The sequence below is a fragment of the Schistosoma mansoni genome, chromosome 2 (genome assembly GCF_000237925.1).
Source record: "Schistosoma mansoni strain Puerto Rico chromosome 2, complete genome".
Classification (NCBI taxonomy): domain Eukaryota; kingdom Metazoa; phylum Platyhelminthes; class Trematoda; order Strigeidida; family Schistosomatidae; genus Schistosoma; species Schistosoma mansoni.
In genome coordinates this window covers 19,606,764-19,631,422 of record NC_031496.1, presented here as the reverse complement: position 1 = coordinate 19,631,422, position 24,659 = coordinate 19,606,764, and the positions used below count along the sequence as shown (strand labels likewise).

General features: G+C 34.6%; 1 protein-coding gene across 1 annotated transcript in view; it reads left to right on the top strand.

Moving 5' to 3' along the window:
• Window positions 1-3,773: 3,773 nt before the first annotated feature.
• Window positions 3,774-24,659, top strand: part of Smp_156720 (putative o-linked n-acetylglucosamine transferase, ogt) — a gene marked incomplete at its 5' end in the record, with an annotated part of 28,898 nt that continues 8,012 nt past the window's right edge. Inside the window, 11 exons of the mRNA XM_018796001.1 lie at window positions 3,774-3,893; window positions 6,851-7,034; window positions 9,191-9,252; window positions 12,135-12,267; window positions 15,490-15,734; window positions 18,555-18,616; window positions 20,450-20,515; window positions 20,555-20,693; window positions 22,489-22,674; window positions 22,951-23,087; window positions 24,375-24,490. Coding sequence (XP_018650257.1) covers window positions 3,774-3,893; window positions 6,851-7,034; window positions 9,191-9,252; window positions 12,135-12,267; window positions 15,490-15,734; window positions 18,555-18,616; window positions 20,450-20,515; window positions 20,555-20,693; window positions 22,489-22,674; window positions 22,951-23,087; window positions 24,375-24,490 — 1,450 coding nt within the window. The remainder of the gene's footprint in view (window positions 3,894-6,850; window positions 7,035-9,190; window positions 9,253-12,134; window positions 12,268-15,489; window positions 15,735-18,554; window positions 18,617-20,449; window positions 20,516-20,554; window positions 20,694-22,488; window positions 22,675-22,950; window positions 23,088-24,374; window positions 24,491-24,659) is intronic.

Below are 24,659 nucleotides of genomic sequence, written 5' to 3'. Positions count from 1 at the left end.
CATCGAATAGTCCATGGGCATCCCCATTGCACATGGTCCCTAAAAAGGACAGCAATGATTGGCGGCCAACTGGTGATTATCGGCGTCTGAATGCAAAAACCATTCCCGATCGTTACCCGCTGCCTCATATTCACGATTTGACAGCTACCTTGAAAGGTACAACTGTCTTTTCGAAAATCGACTTGGTTAAAGCTTACAACCAAATCCCGATGGCACCTGACGACATTCCTAAAACCGCCATCATCACTCCTTTCGGTCTTTACGAATTTCTACGAATGCCTTTTGGTTTAAGAAATGCGGCTCAAACCTTCCAAAGGTTTATCGACGATGTCTTCCGAGGTCTCAACTTCGTACATGCGTATGTTGATGACTGTCTAATAGCAAGTCCGGATAGAGAATCACATCTCAAGCATCTGGACATTGTTTTCGATCGACTCCAAAGGCATGGCATTACTGTCAACATTCAGAAATGCCAAATCGGAACTAACTGCTTAGACTTCTTAGGATACACTATTGATGCCCAAGGCATCCGACCCCTTAGAAGCAAAGTGGCGGCCGTTCTGGATTACCCAGAACCGACCACGATCAAGCAGTTACGAACTTTTAACGGACTCGTAAGTTTCTATAGACGGTTCATACCTAAATGCGCATCCCTTATGAAACCGTTAACCGATCAGCTTCGTGGAAATGCGAAATCAATTAGTTTAGACGACATAGCCCGTAAAGCATTCTCCACAGTTAAGGAACACATCGCTAAAGCAACCCTGCTTGCTCATCAGGACACTCAAGCGCCCATTAGTATCGCCGTAGACGCATCCGACTCAGCAATCGGAGCAGTCTTACAACAATGGGTTAACAACTCGTGGCAACCTTTAGGATTTTTCTCGAGACGGTTGTTAGACGCGGAATCTAGGTACAGCACGTTCGGTAGGGAACTCCTAGCTATGTATTGTGTTGTACGGCATTTTCAACATTCCATCGAAGGAAGAGAATTCACGCTTTTTACCGATCACAAACCTCTTACCTTCTCTTTAAATTCATCTTCAGACAAGTACTCACCGCGAGAGTCTCGACAACTCGACTACATTTCGTAGTTTACTTCAGACATACAACATATTTCTGGAGCAAACAATGTAGTCGCAGACGCCTTGTCTCGAATTAGCTCCTTGAACAGTTTCCAAGGAATCGACCTTCTTAAACTCGCTCAGCTTCAAAAAGAAGACATTGATCTTCAGCATGAGTTATCCTCGACAACTCTTAAACTAAGTATTAGGCAGATGGGAACAGGTAAGGAAACCTTACTCTGTGACACATCTACAGGTAGGGATCGTCCAATTGTACCAAAACATTATCGCCGCAACGTCTTCAATACGTTGCACAATCTTTCCCATCCAGGTGCTCGTGCAACTGTCAAACTTATAGCCGAACGCTTTTGTTGGCCTGGCATGAATAAAGACGTGAGGGAGTGGGCACGCTCCTGTGTAAGCTGTCAGAAATCTAAGGTAATCAGACACAACAAATGTCCCTTAGGTTCTTTCAAAACCCCTGACGCTCGTTTCGACCACGTCCATCTAGATTTGGTAGGACCCTTACTCGACTCGAACGGATACTCATATCTCTTAACATGCGTAGACCGTTTCACTCGATGGCCAGAAGCAGTACCTATTAAGGACATTACTGCTGAAACCGTGGCCCGCGCTTTCGTCGAACGATGGGTAGCAAATTTCGGCTGCCCTTTCACGATCACTACAGACCGCGGACGCCAGTTCGAATCTGGACTTTTCCGTTGTCTGACCTCACTTTTAGGAATCACGCGCTTCCGGACGACCGCCTACCACCCACAAGCAAACGGGTTGGTAGAACGTTTTCATCGACAACTAAAAGCCTCATTATCAGCTTCAAACGTTTCACAGTGGACAGACGCTCTTCCACTCGTCTTGCTAGGTATCCGCAATGAAGTGAAAGCTGACATTGGATACACTGCATCTCAACTCGTTTACGGAACGACACTCCGACTCCCAGGAGAATTCGTGGATCCTTCAGCTTCTTCATTGAACATGGATCTAAACTCTTACACGAGTAGGCTTACAAACGCTATGCGTTCAGTTAAACCTGCTCACACTCTACCTCAATCAACTGATGTTTTCGTTCAACCCGAATTGCGACATAGTACACACGTCTTCGTTCGTCCAGACTCACATCGACGACCCCTCGAATCAGCATACGAAGGACCCTTCAAAGTTCTTCAACGCGAACCTAAGTACTATGTAGTCGATAAGAACGGCACGAACGATAGCATCAGTATCGTTCGACTCAAAGCAGCGTACTTAGAAGGGAACCCTAGCTACGCCGGTTTTCCTTCGGTACAAGCAAACGACACAGCTACTACACTCGTAGTACCCTACACGACAACCGACACACAACTTGATACTTCGTCAACATCGATAGATAAACCTAAAACAACGCGTTCTGGAAGACGAGTAAGATTTCCAGAACATCTTAACGACTATTGCACGTAGGACATAAGCTTTATCTTGAATTACCATTTCATAGTTTATTATAAAATTTTTTTAATATGCTCATTTTTTTTATTTATATAAAAAAAACCAAAAAAACCCATTTTTTTCCCGATCGCTTTTACGCTTTTGTAAGTGTTTTAGTTTATTTTTTTCCGCTCATCTTGTGTCCTTACGCAAGTACGAGTGTGTTTTCGACATGCACTCACACGTTTTATTTTTCCTCTTTTCCAGGACGGCTGGAAAAGAACGACGAAGTTTCGCAAGGAACCGAAATTTTCATTGTACTATATTTCTTTATTGCTATGTTGTACATTTTGGTCCCATAGTTTAAGGAAAGACGACCAGACGCTGCTAAACGAAGCAAGCTATCAGAAGAGTGTTTACCAACGACAAACTCGTTGGGTTTAAACTTCTGGCTGGTCACGTCTTAGGGGCATCACTACCTCACTAGGGGGGGAGTGATCTGTAGCTGTAAATAATTCCCCAAAATCAATAGCTCATTAAGTGTTCGACATTGGATGCTGACCATGTTGTTTAAGTGGACTTGTTTAACTGAAGGCTTTCGGTCATGCATCCGTACCAGATCACGTTTCAACTCGGCGTGGGACACAGCTCCTACGTTTCATTAGCCAGCTTATAGAAAAGGTCCTCGATATATTGGTAACGAATCAAATATATCTTTCCTGCCTCTTCTCGTCTGACTTCTGATTTCTATCTGACTGGGAACGAACGATTATAGAAGATACTACTGGTTGCTAGTTGCAAAATTAGAACATCCGTGGTATCCTCAGTAGCCTAATTGAAAAGAACATTGTTAGAATATTCTGCAAATGTTGATGAAAACCTTGAGGGAAAGACCATCGCAGTAAGACATGTACACTTATTAACCAGGTGTTAGTTCATGCTTCCTCAGAGCAATGTCAGTTTTGTTTACATGTGGAGCCTGAAGATGAGAAGGAAATTCATGTGCAAGATTATTTGTATACGTAAGTCAGCTCGTGATGGTGCGATACAATGTGTCATTTTTCTGTCGAGATCTAAAATTACCTCAGATCAAACCTGTTTTTAATGGACCTCAGTCATGTATTGGTGAAGAGTGCCGTGTTATAGGCCGGTATTATTCGTGAGTTTATGGAGGTTGCGTTATCAACTTCTATTCGGTTGGAAGGTTGCATTGGGGTTGTCCGTATGTGCCTTATGATCGTATGCCTCGACATTTGGACTACTGCATTAGTGGGGTGCAAAGGGAGTGACATGGGCGACAGATATTATAAAGCGGGCCTAAAATGTATCATTTCAGTGCTTGTATTAGAGCCGGTCCACTGGGTTCTGGAAGTAGCAGGATATGACAAAGCTAGTGACGAACCTTTTTCTGTTAGTATGGACTCAAGGTAATTCATGAAAACGTCGAGGTTTAATGAGAATTTAAGGTAAGTATAAGTTCAAAGCTGACCAGTAATCTGGTGAGATGTGATTGACGATGAGTTGAAATATGTGGGGAAGTCAGACCGAGTGCCTTCGTTTAGAGGCGTGTTCAATAAAACTCATTTTGTCAATGTAATCGTCAAATACTCACTCCGCTATTTATTTTCGGAGATTGGTAACCACCAAACAGTTATCTTGGTATGTGGCCATACAAATTTTAAGAGCAAATTTGTTAGTAAATAGCTAAGAGCTCCCACGTTCTCATGTAGTCTTGAGCTTTCCAATGAGTTTAAACACGACGAGGTTTATTAAAACGGATCTTTTGTATCGTTTCAATAATAAGTTCATGCTAAACTGAACCGGGTTAAGGACAGCTATCTCAGTGGGGGCTATGAGCGGTCCAACATGAAGAATAGTTTCTAAAACCATCGCTGACATTTGATGGCTTTCATATCATTGGACCAATAAAGATTTTAAGTGAATCTCTGATGGTTATCTCCATGGATATCTGTAAGATCCAAACTAAGGTTTGGCTGAAGAATAACTGTTTGGGTAGTTTAGACACTCACTATTACCTCTTTGAACAAGAACCTCAGAACAAGATGATTGGGAAATAACGGTTATAAATTACATCCTAAATACAAATGTAGACTATTACCTAAACTAAATATTACCGCTCACTTATTCAACAAACAACTGTTCCCTCAATAATCGATCGAAATTACAATAAATAGACAAATTGACAAGAAATGTAGAAAAATTACAGAGCGCGCTAAAAGATAAGTGTTATTCTATCCCTTCTGGATAGATCAAGTGAAAATTCGTTCGAAAGTTAATAGTTTGTTGCTTTATAACACAAAGTGTTTCCAATTTTGGGAAAGTGCTTCAATTCATAATCAAAATGCACAACCCCAGTCAACACATTGAAAGGGGGGAAAAATCAATATGGCTGTCGCCAAGATTAAGTATCAACTGAAACAACATAAACACAGCTCAAGAAGAAACATAGAAACTCAGTGAAGGCGAAAGAAAAATGGGAAAACTATAATGAAATAAAATTTTGCCATCTCAAATGTCATCAAAAGGACTAACAAAATGTACAACTATAGGAACCAAAAAGAGCAAGTTGCAAATGTATGCATAAAGGGATTTTCGCACACAAAACCTTCAAAATGGATCTTACAATATCAATTAAGACACTTGAATTACTACGAATGTGTCTGTATCGATAAATGAAAACCTAAAATGAGTGGTTCTGTAGGTCTTTCACATTGTAGCTGTAACTAATTCCCCAAAATCAATAGCTTTTTAAGTGTTCGACATTGGATGCTGACTTTGTTAGTTCTACTGAATGAACTCTAACTGAAGGCTCTGAGCCACGCATTCGCACCAAATCACTATTAGGTACCCCGTGATACTCACTTCTTGCATCAACCAGTCAGCTAATATAAAGCGCTTACCAAAATATATTGGCAACTTTTCAAATAATTTCGAACTCCTTCATTCCTGATTTCTAAATTGACTAGTTTGGTATCGGTCAATCATAAAAGTGCTACAAATAGAAGAATTGTCAAACTCTGACTATTTGTGTCATCTTTATGCCTTTGCTTTTCATTTGACTACAGAACAACTTCGCAGATCGAAATTTTATCGAGAGTGTTTAAATCGATATCTGTCAGCCGTATCGTTAGACTGATGAGGTCGGGAAACACGACAGAGTCCAGGTTATCAAGTAGTTTTGCAGATTCATCTCTTGTGAACGATAAGCAACTGGGAAATAGATACGTTAATTATTTAAAATATCAGCAAAGAATAATTGACAATATCCTGTTGTCACTTTACTGAGAACATAGAACAATTATATGCAGACCAAGTTGTTTCAAACTGAACTATTTTTTGTGGTCGGACAAATACTATATAGTTTTTTCCTAACTGGAGTCAAAATGTGATCAACAAACGATGGAATTGTAATCGAACAAAACAACAGTAAACGGTACCGAAACATCAGCTTTTGAAACGCCATGTGATATGAATCTGAAGTGGTAGTGATAGTACTTATTTTTGTGTGGGGTTGTCAAATGGGTCTTTGTGAATGCATAGGGTCACCTCCCAAACCCTCCTTTATGATAAAAGCCGTAGAAAGGAAGTAGAAAGAACGTTGAAAGCGTATCGTCTTTGATGTGAAGTACTCAGTGTTATGATGAGTCTCTAGGTTCACACTTTTTAGAATGCTAGAGTCTTTGAATAGGCAAATTTTTATCGAAAATATTTCGTGGCTTTGGCGAAAAAACTCGGTAACCTATTTGTGGCCCTAAGTGTTCTTTGTAAAGTTTTGGTGCTCTTTTCTGTCACCTTAAGGAAAGTTTACCAACTCAGTGAATCGTATATAACCAGTCGTAATGATAATTTCTACGAAACAGTTACATTGCCTTCAACAAGAATTGTCTTCTAGAATTAAATGTTTGAACACACTGTGGTTCTCTACATTTGCATGAACTACTGCTTATGAATATAAGTTTTAGTTCCAACTTCACAATTCCATGTTGCTACTACTACTCATGAACTTAACTCATCATATAAGGAGATAACGAAAATTCAGTATCGCTTACATCAACTAAAACCAAACCCTTTAACGTTTATTCATAACACATCACAAGTCACCCAAATATCGTTTTCATATCATGAATCAGTAATATTCTAGGTACAAAGAACGGGGGTTCTATGTGTTTGTATGAACTGAAATGATAACTTTACCAAAATATGTAGTTACGAAAAAGTGTAGCATTTTCAAACAAGAATTGAAATGACAAAAGATATATGCCAAATAAATTTGAGAACTATTCAAATACATTTGCAACGAATTCATAATTTTGTTGGTTGAATTTTTCAGATAATATTGTTTTTAGGTCAAGGTGGGTGATGGAAGCAAGTATTCAGTCAAGCTTGAACATGGTGATTTTTCTTGTGGTGAATCTCAAAAATGTGATACAAATAACGACAATGAGTTAATAATCGATCACGTCTTCAAATATGAGTTGTCCACCAAAGATTTTTCTTCTGTAGATTCGTTGTGCTCTAAGCCTTTTGTGTGTAAGTTACATTAGTTGAAACAAGTGATAGGGCAGTGACTGTTTACGAGCACAAATTAAAAGACAAGAAACAAAAGGAAGCCAAAACTGAGTTGTGGGGGCAGGCGACTTTTGATGGTTTACCACTGGTAAAAAATTCAACCGAATATGAGATGAACTTGAAACTATTCAGGCAATGTTCTACAACATCTTTTGACGATCTTGTACGACATAATTATTTTTTGAATTTTGTTTTTTTATCTCAGCCAACTGTTGAAATTTTAGTTTCAATTGATCAACCACTTTTAAGTGATGAAGTTTATGAACAACTGAATATCATTTATGTCAATATTGAGTCTATTCAAAATGTCCCCGAAACGTTCCACACAAAAGATCACTATAATTTTGTTGCTGCACTACCACTGATTACCTCGAGTGAAGTCTGTTCTAAACGTTTTACTTTAATGACTGTAGAATATAGAAAACGCAATCATTTCGAACAAGGGATATTTGAAATCGCCATCCGATGCAGAATATATCAGCACTTCATATAGGTGGCCAGCCTCTGGAAGTGCACGGAGTTTCGCCGACATTATGCAAACCAGGTACAGTTGATCGATTTTAACTGACCGAATGACATCAAGCCTACCGGAGATTACTCTAGCATTGAATAAAAAAGAAGATGGCGACTTTCCGATAGGACAATATTCGGCTCTTAGAAATTCAGCTAATTCCGTAAAAAATAAAGTTGTTTGGAATCAGCAGCATAGGCGCTTGCTGGACAAATCATCACAGTTGAAGCAAGTTTTAATATGTAAATGAATGAACTCATGAACTTTTAGACTAAAAGAAAAAATTTCAGCCTACAGATTTTTACCAGTGGAGGTGTTTTGCATACAGGGCAGCTCATCTGGAAGAAAGAAAAAGGTTTCATAGTCTTGTTATATGTTACGACTTTATTTAAATATATAGGACGATGAACCCACCTATACTCATCATGGTGTAGCTTATGTCAATTTAACTCCGCTTCTCTACCCAGGTGGTAAGATATGAATATATATTTTCACTGGGCACAACAACTATTTTACCCCCATTTATGCTATTAACTCAGGTTTTTACCATTCTGTAACCTGATAATATACTGCTGGTCTATCTTTGTCAAGCAACTTTTAAGAGAAAAGTACACTAAACTGTTTGAAAGGATGTCATTTTAATATGATAGCCAGAAATAAACAAATTCAATATGCTAAATAGTAATTCCCAGAACTGTCTAGCTCGTACCCTAACAGTTACGTATAGAGAAAATCACTGCTGGCACAGTTGGATGTATTTTATTTAAAATTCGAATCAGGCGCAGAATAATATATAAAAGAATTGTCAATTAACACAAACACCACACTTAAACCTAGCATTATAAATGATTCATTATATGTGAAAATCATGTTTGAAATGGTCTCAGTGATTGAAATTTAAATATTTCCAACGTCTCGTCCGGCAAGCTTTTCTGGACGTCTTCAAGGTATTAATTGCTGAGATTGTTTCAAGTATAATGTTCAAATATAATGACATCTCTATACTCGGCACCCAATTTTCGTCAAATCGTAAGTGATTAATTGTGTTTAAAAAAGGTAATAGGGTTTGTGTTTTTTCAGTGAATTAAACCTTCAACAGTCCATAATACAGACTGAAATGGGAAGATTTCAATCGTCATCATGTGAATACATCACAATGCCGCCAATGAAAGTATACATTTATTATTAAGCTTTATATCTGTGACGTCATTATTACACAGATGATAATATCCCCGAATTAATTTCAGAATATGGATCTGTATCTATGCGCATCTTCTTAGAATATGAGCACGCAACATCTGAGACAAATGAAAGGGTCTAAATAATCTGGTTATGTGGTGTTAAATGTTAGGTTGTGACCGTTCAGTTATCCTTAGCTTTCCCAAACCACCAATTTTAAATAGGGATATCTGAACAAGTAAGACTTGTAGGATTTCATGTTAGTGGATGTAATGATATACAATATGATGGTATCTAATGATTGAAGTTAAGTTACTGAATTTCCAACGTTTTCCAATTATGAGTTTCATAATATTAGACATAGAACCCATTGAAAGTATTATTAGTTGTTCCGTCTGGAATAAACTTTTATGTTTTCGCTTTCCAGTGGATTACGTTCGTGGGGCATACAAAATATACCCTTTTATTCAGAAAGAGTATGAAGAAAAGGTAAGCACATAAATGTTATTTTTGAAAATTTGGTTTGTTATCAAGTTCCTTTTCAATAAACACAATCGAATATTTGAACATTAGAAGCTTATCTGATTGAAATGAAGTCCATAAAAAATATACTGTTTGTTTAATTTTGACATGCAGCTCATTCAGCCACACTTTTATTTCCCCCTCTCATTACATGGTAATCGACAAATTAAGCATTGAATAGATTACTAGAATTTACATTGTACTTTGTGCTACAATCAGACAATAGGTATTTTGGTGCATTTACCTATAAAATTAGTCCCAAACAATAGATGCTCAAGGGACTATAATTGACAAATTATTTACGATCGGTCTTGTTTTTTAAAGACAAGTTGTAATACAGCTATATGTTGAATTGAAGCCTTAGACTTAAGATGATCTGGTTGAAAAAACGCAATAGGTTTAGTAGTTTGTGGTACTATGATATTAAAAGAATAAATCTTGATGTTTCAAGTACTACGTAAAGTAAAATATGTATAAATTGCTTGGTTTGACTTCTGATGCTAAATACTTATTTTAAGATAATGTGGTGGTATAGGGTTATGGTAAATATTTTATGCTTTTTGTAGAATGACATATCAGTCAAGATGTTTGTACTAAAAAACACTTTATAATTTTTGAAAAAGTTAAAAGTAATCAGTATGAAGAGTAAAGGAATTTGTGATTAAGGTAGTCAGAATGATTCTCGACTGGTCAATAATCAGTGACATAGGTCCTCAGCTACATTAAACATAAGTGAATTAATTATATTTTATAATCCACCCAACTTCAGATTCTACTTACGGATTCCTTCATATTGTGCGTTAACGATTCGTTGTTTGGTTTATATTTCGTTTTCTTTAGAACGGCGGGATTATTGAGAGCGATTGTGAATGACTACAGCTCACTCTTCTAACATTTCGTTGTTGTAGTAGGTTCGAAATTACTTAAAAGAACATGCTGTCGGCAGATAAAAATAACTAACACTCCACTAAAGTTTAATTCTATTTTGCCTATATTTCTTCTGTATGTACGTCGTGAAATCCATCGGGTTGATCAACATTAAATTATTAACGTTGTATGATGAAGCTTTAGTCAGTCAGTCAGCTACAACGTAGAACCAGGAACATATATATATATATATAAATCAGTCCAAGTTGCCACACCTCATTAGCAAAACAAGATGAACACCAAATTCATAGGAGCAGTTACTTCAATGGTAGTAATGTATAAAAGAAAGATTGCATATACGGATATAAGTTCGTAGGAAGAAAGGTATAAAGTAATTTTAATTTCATGGTTTAATGGAAGACAAATAGTGTATATACCTACGCCATTGTGATCCATTCTGAGCCATGTCACACAGAGTCTCCAACCATCAGTCACGATAGTCACGCGGACCTCAACCAAGTAGTCTGAATCTACCAGCATAGCTCAGACTAGAAATTAGTGACTTCGAGCACCGATGCCACATTTTGGTTTGGCCATCCCTAACTCTCTCTAACGCTAGTCAGCTTGCGCGTCGTGGTAATCGGTGTTCAGACATACGTAACATGTGGCCCAACCATCTCAGTCGATGAAGATTCACAACCTCATCAGCTGATTTACCGTCATTCCCTTATACCATATGTCTAACCTCACTATTACTTATCCGGTGATCCCAGCAGATGCGAGCAATATTTCTAAGACATCTGTGGTCAAATACTTGTAACTTACGACTATCTTCTACTCTTGATGGTCACGTTTCGCAGCCGTAGAGTAGGACAGAACAAACTGCTGCACGGTATACTCGTCCCCTAATCGATAGACGGATATCTAACATTTGCCATAGATGAAGTAAGTTGGCAAAGGTCAAACGAGCATTTTGAATCCGTGCGCAGATTTCGTCAGACAACAACCCATTAGTGCTGAATAGACTTCCAAGATAATTGAAGTTGTCGACGCGTCCGACTACTTCACTCCCTATCCGTAGTTCAGGTGTTGACACAGACCAGTCCTGGAGCAAAAAATTGCATTTAGAAGGGGAGAAACGCATCCAAAACATTCTGGCATTGTTGCTCAGCTCTACCAAAAGGTTCTACATTTTATCAGTTTCTTCACCAAACAGAACTGTCATCTGAGTATTCCAAGTCGATAAGTGGACTTCCTGGTAGGAGATCAATGCCCAAAAATCCAGACGACGAGAACGTTATTTCCAGCAGTAGGTCTTTGATGAAGTTAAACAGAAATGGAGATGTAATACGTATGCTCATCCACCGATAGCCTCATAATGCGATGATAACTGGTTTGTGTATATATTGTAAGGAAGCTCGGGGCGACCAAACCCAAACGCAGCATCAGTTCACGAAGACACTGATACTGAAGTGAGCTACGCAGGTAGCGCAGACTACCTGGTTGGGGTTCGCCTTACCATCGTATACAAAGACTACAGACTTTAGTGGTATGACTCAAAATCGATTCCTATGGTGCAGGTGCATTCACATTTTGTCTTTGCTAAAATCAAAAGCTTCTAAATTACGCTGCGAATTTTTTCTACCTTACCAATCCAAATTTCCTCCTGTAATTACATCTTCTAAGTTTAATCGTTTATATTATCACTCATATTTTGTTAGCCTTACTACTCTGGGATTTCCCTTGAAATCTTCATTTTGCTGTGATAACGGGTTGTGGCAACGTCAACCGTTGTTCACGTGTATCAGGTTCTACGTTGCATATGACTGGATGGATAGTTTGTGATAAAATAACTTCGCCTGTGTCTGAATTCGATTCGTTTACTAGGCAAAACATTCTTGGACTTATATTTCATATTCCTAAAAATAGATTGTATATCGAGTTGGCACAATATATTATTAATTTGTAATACTTATTTTCAGACGAAGCGTCAAAACAGCTTAATTCGAGATGTTTTAAATAAGGTAGCAGTTCAAGGTGCCCCAAACTTACAAACAGATAAAAAGAAAACACAGCTTAATGTTCCAAAACATGAAAGGAAAACAAGCTTCACAGGTGCTAAGGTAAGATTTTACACATAAATTTTTGAATCTACAATAAAGATTGGTTCAGTCCGACCCATCTTTAAAAGTTCATATTTTGACCATCCCATGTTGGCTTTCTATATATCAACCTTTACAGGGAACTATCAGGTTTCCTTTTTACCAAAACATTCAGAATTCCACTTCTAACATGTTTTGATAAAAATGAGACCTGACGAATCTATACAAAGATCGACATATAAAAAGCCAACATGGAATGGTCAAAACATGAATTTTTAATGTCTCACTGAACCAAAAGCGAAACTTGATTCATTCTTTGTGTACAAGGGCTAGACGAATCCGTATTGAGGATGAACTTCAACAAATACTGATCAACAATGTTTATTTACCTAGATTCATTAAGCAAAATCTAAAACCAAAACAACAGTGTGAAAAAGTTTTCATGGCACCAAAGAAGACTCTATTTATGAATATTCAGGTTGAAGAAGACGGCACAGCAGAAATTCGGAAAAACAGGCTTTCAAAATCTCTGAGAAAAATATTCTATCTGACTGAGCTTTGTATTATATTCCCTAGTCATGTGAAGGATAAGCTCCCGCTTTAGTCCAAATCAGTGTGTTTCTATTAGTTTACTAGCTCATATTGGCAGTACAAAGCGAGCTCTTTCGAAACGCATCTCCCAACATTACTTTACCTGGCTTTTCAAAGGATTACAGAAGTTGAACAAAAGCTCAATCTTGAAGCATCAAGTCAATTCTAGTCACCCCGCTTCACCATTAGCCTCCTTCAAAATCATGTCTACAGTCGGAATGCAAATGAAAAACTTATATACAACAGAGATTATTGTTGTACACCAGTTCAAGTCTAACTTCTGTGCACAAAATCAGTACGTTCATTCCCTCATTCTTCCATAGTCTTAACCTCCCTTGCTGTAATTCATAACCTATCTTTTCTCTAAAAATTATTATTTCTACTCCTTTTCAATTATTTTCATAACTATTATTTAGCAATTATTACAACTTTTAATTATTCCGTTCTTAATAGCTATCAAGTAGACAATTAACTTCACCTTACATAACTTGTTTTCAATATCTGATTTTTGTAAACAGCTTATGTAGCAGACGATTTTGATTTATCAAAAACTTAGTTCTTGATTTCAAAATCTATCAGTAAATTTGTACAATGTAGTCACAAAACTAAATAAATAAAAATTGTTATATCCTAGCGAAGACATAAGTATGGGTAACTTGCAGGACCTATTAATGGACGATTATTCTATATATATTCTTATTGTCTAACTATTGAGTGATTAGGTTGTGTATATCTATATTCATCTTATTATAAGCTTCATTTTGACCTATGAATTATTACTACACAATTTACTATCCGTAAATTATATCCAGTTCATTAATTACGGTGTCCCACGTTCACAGCTACATTTGGCTTGATCTTGTACAAATATCAGTTTCTATTTTATGGTGTGATGCGGTCTGTCTGTCTAGTATATAAACCGGGTATGCTTGAAATAAATGATTCGCATAGATTTGCATAACTGAAGCTGTAATTGGTGTTCCGAACTCAAGTGGAAGGGCTAGGCGGACAAGGAACGAATAAGGACGCTAGACTGCTCATACCAGTTGAACGTCATTGATTTGTCACAGTGTTAAGGTCGGAAAAGTCGTAATTCGATTGGTGGATAGTTCACGTGATAAAAGCCGGTCATAAGATCAATAACGAATCAGCATACGTCCTTTGTTTATTTTGTAAAGTCATAACAAAAATAATAATAAATTACATGTTAAAATGTGCTTCCTGAAGAGAATATTAAGTTTAAAATTTATAATTCCGCACAAATAGGGCATAACTGCAAATTTCTTTAAGTTACTTCAATTTTCCCACATAGTCACACTATGAAAGGCAAGAAAATTGGATTAAGTGATACCTACTAAGATATTTGCTAACGAGTACAGGTCACTAGATATAAGTAATCTTGTTTGAATTTTCCTAGTACCTATGACCTTAATAAAAACCAACCCTGACTAATAACTAATTAGCTACTGGTAGTTTTTTGAGTATTAAAGTTATTAAGTCAGTGAATAAAGTAAAAAAAAACTGTCAAAATGAGCATGGATGCATAATAACATTACCAGTATTAAAACAACAAGTTAGACTACAGTGTTAAGGATGGATTTGGAGATTTATCCATGTTTATGACATTTTGTTATCTCAATTATCATCAGCTAGTAAACCAAATAAAGTAGCAAGAGGTTGAGCAGTTGAATTATCTTAGTTAAAGTTTTCTAGCAAACGGCATTATGTGGCATAAGTTTTCTTCAAATAAACTAACTTTTGTGGACCGGTTAATGTATTGAAGAAAGATTATTGGCTAGCTATTTGCCTCATTTATGAAAGACATCAATCGATTTGTTCATTTATGAAATATTCTTATTTAATTTAACTAAGGCTTTAGTAACACACTGTTTTAGTGCATATGTTATGATACTGTAGTCGGTTTAATACAACGAAGTGTTGTGAACTGGAAATCTATGTTCATCGCATTTATTTTAGCTGAAATAAGTCTAACAGAATATAGATAAGATTGTACACCTTTATCTTTATAAGTGAATTTTAAGCATTTAAATGACCATCAGTTAATTATCCTATTCACCATTCTAAATAAATAAATTTAATTATCCTATTTATGCATGTATTGCGTTCATGTTAACAGTTAGGAGAAAATGAGTTTAGAACTTCAATGTAACTTACACTTTAGGCCATATTCAGATCTATGTAATTAAGTTGTCCAGAAAAAGACATTGCCATGGAGCTATCTAAATGAAAATATACTCTGCATGGTTGTTTATGTTATTATATAATACTACGAATCAGGGTGCATTATAGTCATTAAGCTTAACAGACTATGTCTACTGGAAGAGCTTACCATTCGGTTTTTATAATCTATTTCAATGACTCGTTATACAGCTGAGAATTAGTTCAATATCAGATGTAATGGATCAGATTTCTCTGTTTAAGATAAATTCACATTGCTCACGATGTGCGTTACGATGAAAAATGTTTTCTAAACAAATCTTTCTATCATTTAATAATCACTGGTTATTTTCCAATAATTAAAAATTAGTCTTTTAATATGATTGGGATCTTTAAACAATTAAAAAAAATACTTATTTACAGACCACAGGCAGAAGTACTAGTGCATTAGAGGTGGAAACTGGAGAACGTAGTGAAATTGAAAGACAAAAATCCAATTTAACATCAAATACCATAAACGAACAACCTACTGATCAAGTACAAAATACTGAAGCTCAACAATATTTAGATGCACAATCATTTATGATGCTAGAATTTCGTTTAGAGAAACCATTGGTTAAAAAACGAACTTTAGAAGAAATTGACCAAAAAGTTTCTACTTACATAACTGAGAAACAACTAGTTGTCAAACGTCACACCACAGCTGAAAAAGTAGATTGTTTTTAGTTGTTATAATTCTTGTTTTTAATTTATTCCTTGAATATTATTGAGTTTAATAATGTTACGTGAAGAATCCATTTTAGAATTTGAAGGTGGACAGATATTGTGTACTGACTTGTGGTGTTACTTTTCCACGTCACAGAGAAAACAAGTCGGTTGAGATAATGTAATCGATAGATTATAAACATACATATTACATAGTTCAATATTGACATTTAGAGCTACTCAGAAGTAGCAAAAGTCAATCGATGGTAATTGGAGGTGACCTAAAGGATAAGTGCATTTTATTGGAGTTAACGGGTCAATTTCCTAAGGATAAAGTGTTATATATATATATACATATATATATATATATATATATATATATATATATCATTCACTGGTCCAATACACTTTTTCGCTTACACTTGTGTTCTCGCTGAAGTAGTCAGTTGGGGGTTAGTGCGTAGTACACAGTGAACCAGTATCAGATATTGGACACCGTACGTTACAACAAATGGTTATGATCCAAATAACACTTAGTTATTTGCAACAGTAATAGAGAATGATTAGTCGCTTTTTATATTACAATACATATTATATCAAACAGTCAGCTGGTTTTATGAAATGGTGATCTAAACATGGTAAACCTATTTAGTAGCTTATTTTGAAATACTGATAGAAATAAATTTAGTTTATTGAAACTGACCCTCTTTAATGATTGCAGACACAAAAGCTTAAAAATACACCGGTTAAAACAAAACCGATAAGTAAATGATAGTAAACTAATGACATCAATCAATGAAATATAATAATAATTTGATCAAATCACATTCAAATAGTTCGAAAACATCAATCAAGAAGATTGTTCCATTTAATTCACCGCGTGATTCAAATTTAAAAAAAGACAAACAACGTATTCAACAATAACCTTGTGTAGCCTTTAAGTTTTCAATAGACAAATTAATTTTATTGATTTGCCAAGTAATTTAACAGTCACTTTGATATCATCCTAAAATTGTTAGCCCAATAATGATCAGACAAATTTTAGTTTAGTTTTTGGCATTCAATAAGTAATTACATTAATTAAACGCCAAAATCTTTGTTATATACACACTTATGGTAATGCTTAGAACTCTGGTCAAAAAATCATTTTAATCATTGCAGTATAAGAATAACATATAGTGTAGGCGAAATCATTGTAACTGCTTACAGACTTCTTTTGTACATTGAATACAACATGTAAAGTAAAAACTTTCTCCGTTTGTTTAAAAATTAAACTGAATAATACTAGTTCTATTGGTGTATAAAAGTCAAAATTGGTCACAGTTTATAACTATGAGTTGTTCGTTACTTTATTTCATCTAATTTTCAGGTAGCTTATTATGAAAGATAGTGAAGCGAATCAGTGATTGTCGATAAAGCTACTACTGCTTTATTTATTTATTTATTTAAACACATAAACATTGGTACAAAGGGACACCAGATATATATGCGCCACACAAAACTCATTTGATTTGTATGAGTGCTGTGATACTACCCAGGTGCCTAAACTGAAGCAAGTGGTTTTCTTAGGGAGCCATATCCGGAGCCTTTGACCTGAATGTCTGATCCACAAGGCAGTGGAGAATCGTGAGGAGATGCAGTCTCATGGTAGCTGGCGACCAACGATTGATTCATACGCCATTTGTTCCTTCAGGATACTGGAGCCCATGTGCACCATTGGTTTGTAAACAGGGTTTTCCAACCCCCCCCCCAGGTGGACCCACCGTGTCAACCGACCCGGTTAAAGCACCGGACATTCGCTTTCCGTCCTCTCAATTTCGTAAACAACACCCCCGCCACCTGAAGGCAGTGAGTAGAACTTCCCTGGCAGAGGCTATATACGCGTGAACATGTGAGAGCATTTCGAGAGGGAGAGCGGACTCTCCTCACTCTCGGCCGTACCAGGGCAATTGGGGTCGACTATTGCTTTAGGAAGTATTGAGACAAAAACTTGTTTTAAATAAGCTAAATAAGTACATTTTTTACTGGAATATCACTACTGTGAAGATGGTTAGACAGATAATATGCATTGGAAAAGTATATACTTTGAAAAACCTCAATAATCAATTGGGTTTTATCACTTTTCGAGTGAAATATTTTTGTTCTATTGCAGTTGTTAATTCACTAGCTAAAACGTGATTTGAAAACCTGAAGGTCAGTTTTACCATCACTTATGGTTAACAGTATAGTTTGGCTTCATTTATTGAAAGGAATGGTATAAGTAGAAATTGGTTGTTCGCTTAGCTGGATAAACTGCAAACGAAAAATATTTTTCACTTCTCTTAGCTATGAAAGAGTATTCTGTGTATGAAAATTACGGCTGCAATTGATGAAAACACGAAGACAGTTTACTTTCTTGATTGACTTTATTTATCTTGAGCCTAATATTCATAATAAATAAGCCTTACTTCAATAAAGTGTGGTATCTCTTTTCCTGTTCATTTCATTCTGATTTGGCTGAAAAGTAAGTAATCACAAACTAATTGTTAACATTAAAAACAGAATTTATAAAATCAACAGTTTTCAATTTAACTAACCATTTCATTAAGAAATACTTATTTAATAAGTTACTGAAACAGTCATGGAGAACTGATTATTTATTGTCAGTCTGAATACATTGACAAAAAGTCGAGAATATCATATAAACTGTTGGATTTTCTTAAAAGTAGGATCTCGCTTGTTAAAAATTGTAAATTGACAATGATGTTAATCACGTTGTGCGTAATGATTTGTTGACCCGTTGAACTGGACCAACATAATTATACTTTACTTTGTTCATTATTATAGGCAGTTAAAGAATATCACAAGCAAATAGCAGAAGTTGCTAATTATTTGTTAATGGAGTTCAAGTAAAAGAATTCATATTCATATTTATTGTATTATTTCATTAATCACTTATACGAACTCATTTGCGTGTTTGTCAACTTGAATATAGTTAATCTAACATATAATTTGAAAGCCCCTACTCAGGGAAATTTTATAAATAGAAATTCTTTTGGGTTATAGAAATAGTTAATACACATACCTTTTCATCATAAGACTGGAAGATTTTATTGAAATCATGAATTGATCTTAGTACAACAACCATTGAAAACCTGGAAGCACTGGATGACCATTTGATTCTAGTATGGGATTCCTTGACGGTGCATACTCACGACCCACACGCAGGACTCGAAAATACGACCTTCAATGTTGCCCAACTTCTAGAACACTGATTGAGTAAAGCAAAGATATTTTAGTCTGTTAGTTGGATTTCAACAGAAACTATTTTCAAGGAATAATTAATAAAGTATTGTAGATAATTCTTACTTTATTGATTATCAGTTTCTGTTTTATGATAATTAAGTAGTATAGATAACTTGAAGTTAATATGTAGTAATCATATTAATTCATATGATTTCGATCTGATTGAAGTATACTAGAGAACTTGATAATTAAATGTCATTTTTCAACTGATTAGAAGAGAAATAAGTGAGCCTAGAAACTGTACCTAAAAAGTTTCTTTGAACAGGAATGACTGTTCATAAATTGCATCCAACAAAAGCCTAATATCTGATAATTTATAGAAAATGTTGTATGTATGAATTATAAATCGCTGATGATGTACAATAGCATTTTAGGAATTATTCAAGCAAGTTTCACGGTGAAGCTGACTATATGTCGTTTTTACCAAGTTTGATTATTAGTAAATAAGTCCAATTATAAGTATGTCTATCAATTACCAGATTTTGTATTACAGGTGTTGTGTTAATATATTATCCACTCGATATTGAATTTCATTTTATGTTGAGAATAAAATATTCTGGAAATAAATATAGATCTCACTCCAGCTTACAGATATGATCCGGCCTATACAAACTAACATATAATAATGATGAAATAGGTGTACTTTTTTAAAAAGACATAAGATTTTATTTATTACAGACTGAGCGTTTAGGACGAAGGTATTGATCATGTGTAATCTGAAGTGTATACAGGATGCGTAAGCATTCATGAAGCTGATAATGAATAATGGCAAAATTTAAAAGATTTATTTAGTAGATTTATACAATTAAAATGTTTTCTAGTTCTAACTAAATATAGCACCAGTTTCTCAAAACGTTACTAGAAATTACAATTGTTAGCGGTAAATAAACCGGTTCAAGGCACTTTATGTGCATGATCGTGATGGCGCACGCTGATTGGCTAATTCTAAACCAATCAGCTCTGGTAGATCATTAGGGAAGCACCTAGAAGCTTCTTATGCATATACTGTAAATATATGAACGTTTTTCTAACTATTGATTGCTGTTCACCTACCCTTGTTATTTTGAATACACTTCCGTTCCTATTCAACGTGTTCTGATTTTGGAGTCTTGTCGAGTGTCATTGTATAAGAATACTAAGCAATAGGAGTAGCTAGGTCGTTTATGAGCAAAACAATTATAACAACAATAATAAGTAATGCAATCCATTTTCGTTTCTTTGTTTAAGTTTTATGCGTTTCTTGTATGGGCCATTGATACTACTAAGTTGCTTACAGCGAAATAGATAGAATAAGGTTTCGATCTGAAACTTAACAACGGCAATTATGGTATTATTGAATTATAAATTTCTAATAGATGCTATTCATTATCTCTAATACATTTATGTTTATAAAATAAATTTATTGTTCAATATATTTTTTTTGGTTCATTTTATAGAGTTATGTTTTCTGATCTTATACAAACTGATCAATTACCAGTAGATCATGAATGCGCTGAACAAATGTAAGATTTAATTTAATCAATTTATTATAAACAATTCAGGAAACATGAACTTTATTATTCACTTAATTCATCTGGAAAATATTTTGCATTTAAAGAACGTTTAAAATTTGCTGTAATTAAAATAGTTCGAGAAAAATTCTTTCGTACTAAACCATTTACTGATCAAGAACAATTACAAGTGAGTAATTATTTTGTAGGTATCATTACCAAGTCTTAATTTGATAATTTTGAATAAATTGAGCATCGGGTAGATTGTTATAAATAAAGATAATATAATTGTAATATCCCAACGAGCAAGGAAATTAGATTTTCTGACGTTTCGTAACTCAGTTTAAGCCACTTCTTCAGAGAATAAATGTGAAAAAAGTGGCTTACACTGAGTCACGAAACATTAGAAAATCTAATTTTCTTGCTCATTGGGATATTACAAAAATATTTATTCATTTATAACTATTTTAACTGTTCAATTATATTTCTTAAAGTGAAGTGATTAATCTGTTTCAACAGTATTCAAAATGATTGAATATTTTGATCATTCCGTTGTTTAGATTCTTTTACTTTGTTGAATTGATCTGTGAACTTGTAGTTATTCAATGTTTGTATCTTTCCTTAGTATCCTAATTCTATGTTGGTATTCTTGATAAATGTAAACAAATCCTTGTGTTTGAGTTTGGGAAACTTTGTTATCAGGATCTTTTCATATTTTCTTATTTGAATTGAATTTTTTTTAACTGACTAGAATAATTTATATAGATGAAGATATATATCATTATTGTGAATACATAGAGTACTTCTGATTCAGTTCAAGACTCCACAATTGTCCACTATTTCTCATAAGAGAGAATATATGTTATAACTCTGGTATTGACTCAATCATATGATATACTCGTACAAAATAATCCGACTATTCAATAGAGAATCAGATGTAAACCGAAACAATAGTTTATTAATGCAAAGGCACAAGAGCAGAAGTAGATATATTGGTACATAAGTAATCACTCATACGTGATATACCAGATATGTCTGTCTGAACTTCTTAGCTAATCATAGATCATTTTGGTTGGACATATCATTATCCCTTCTCATAATCATGATTGAAGAAAGCTTTTCATAGTTGGGTACGCATGTTCTGAAGGCAACATAAGCAAAATGTAACTTTTTTTGTACGAATATGAAATGTTAGACATTATCTCTTTTGATATTTTGAATTTTATTACACTTGAAAAAGTTATATTCATCCGTTGATACTTTACTGATCTATAATATTTACTGTTATGGCACTACAGGCAAGTAACAAGCATCTCTGGACCTTAATTTTTTGTCAAATATTTTCAGTAATTAAGTTTCTAGTTGTTCGATCTATTGGCCAGATTGTAAACTTTATTGTTGGGGTTCGAAAATGAATTATTGATTTTAAAAAAATTAGATTGTTTATGACTTTTAACTGACTAACTTCTATTGTAGTATTGTATTACGCAATAAACTTTCAGAAGTAACTGAAGGATGGTATAATAAATTGTCACACTACAGAGCACTTTAAAATATATTATAGATTACCAGGGTAGACTTAAGATTGGAATTAATTGTTTTTGTATACATAAAGTAGGCTCAAATTTCTCGTGACGAAGCCTTCGAAAAACCTAAGAATTCACACTTGGCGATTACTATATGAAGCTTTACAAGTTGTAGTAAAATCAATCCAATGGTTTTGTTATTGATGAGCAGATTTTTCTACTCCCTGGATTTATCGTTACTAATGCTAAGTGGTTCTGAAGCTAATTATCTACATTTTTCACCACACTCTATGGTTTGTTCACATCATCACATTAACTACACCTTTTCATCATACAGTCTAGATTTATGAAAGGGATTACCTGTTTTAAGGTAAAAATAATACTTTTAATCTATAATCTAATTCCTTGAAAATCAATTACCAATGCTTACAGATTTTCATTTCCTTTTTATAATTTAAGCTTTTTCTGAGAGATCTCTTTGTCTATCTTGTGGACGAAATGCACATTGGTTTAAAAAAAGTATTTTGTACGAGAGATTTTACGAAGATTCCAGAACCGAATTTATCTGATCCAGAAACTTTATTACGCTATGCTCGTGAGGCTGAACAAAATCAGATGTACGACTGGGCAGTTAAATATTATCAAGTAAGTTGGTAAATTACGTTAGCATATTTATTCTTATTACTGATTTAACCTTTTCGTCTCTGATATTTTCAGATGAGTTAACTTATATTTTTTAATAGTGTTTGCGTGAAACTGATGATGAAAAAGCATATAGACTCTACCAATTCATAAGTAAAATTAACAGACGGTTACCTGTAGTAATCACTTTCACACAGGAATCTTTTATCGATTTATATGGTGTTCTTGTCCGTTAAATAGATATCCCTCTATATAATTCAATTATTTTACTTCGTTTAGGAAAGAATTGCAAGAAATCCTAGCTCACCAGCCTGTTGGCTCGACTTCGGTGTTTATTATTTAGGACGAAATGACTTAGAACAAGCTGCAACATGTTTCCACCGCTCTTTAACCATAGATCCTAAACAAAGCACAGGGCAAGTTAATTAAAGTCATTTTTAATCATTTTACTAAATCAAATGTTTCCATTGTTCTCCATTTATATAAATCACTTAAGGATGATATGTTAATGATGATTGTTACGTTTAAAAATACTTTGCATCACAGAATGACTTAAGTTCAGCAATTATCGAAAACCAGCGAGGACTGAACGTATACATCGTACTATACATGGCTGAAAACCACGAGAGAGTCCCGACTTGGGACAAAACAGCTGTTTATCGCCCTCTGATCTGTCTACGTCGAATCACTCAGTGACCAGATCTATATTTTGGGACCCTTTATCCCAAATATTCGAATGTATTATAATCAAACCGCCCCAACTTTCTGCTCTGTAACTCCTTACCAGACAGTCTCCGTAGGCTTTTTGAAAATGTGCTAACGTTTGCCACTTATTTATTACGTAATGTTCTATTAGGTTTTATCAAACAGGTTAGGTTTGTCATATAGAACTTTTCTCAATTTTCATATATTTTATCACTCACTGAACAACATTCCTGAGTAGTTTAGTTAGTTCAGTTAAGTACGTAAAAAATTGTGAACAAATGTAAAACGGTCAGTCTACTTTAACTTTTCGGAAGTGATCTGTGATGAATACACTAGGTTCAAATTTAATTACTCAAAGAGAAAGACTATTACACTTATAATATCAGAGTGTTCAGTTATTACTGAACACCAAAAAGAAAAAAAATTTATGTTATACTACAAATGTTGTTGTGACCAAATTATATCTTATCCTAAGAGCTGGAAACATATGTTTACTTAGTAAATAAACACTGATTTTAAATGAGAATAGAATGAATAAATTGCGTTCTGTTCACATCAGCTCCTTACAACCTGTAAAATTTAGAAACCATAACTATAAAGTGGGTTCATATCGCTTACTTAAAAAGTTTGTTTGGAAGCTGCTATGATCATTAATCACATTTCCGAATACTTTATGTACTGCAACATAGATGGACATCATACATTCTGTTGTTTTGAATATAAGTAATATGTGCTTTATCCTATTCTCCATCTTAGCATTTCTAAACACTTATAAATAGAAATGAACCTCACTAATAGTTATATTTCTCCATAGTTCATTTACTACGCCTTTGAAAACATCAAGGTATTCAACATGCATAAATTTCTATGTATAGCTTTCATTTTAATAAGAAGTATCGAGTTTTGTTTAGAATACAACTATTCATAATTCAATAATGATCTTCAACTAAAACTGACTCCATTTAATCTATTTCATGTATTTTACTTCCCTTTAACAGACTGGTTTTATTTGGTCTTGTATCCGCCATGCAAAATTTTAATGAAGAAGCTACTGACTTTTTAGAAGCTGCAGTGTCTCATGATCCTAAAAATCCTATTCTATGGGTCATACTTGGTAAGCCTATAAAAGTAGATGAATATAAATTCTGTGCATAATCAGTTGATAGTTCGTTAATGCATGTATAGTTTAGAAAGTGAAATTTGTTTTATTTACTTAGTCGACTATAGATAAACTGTGAACCGGGTTTTAGTCTGCCTATTATGCATCGTATTCAGAAAAATAG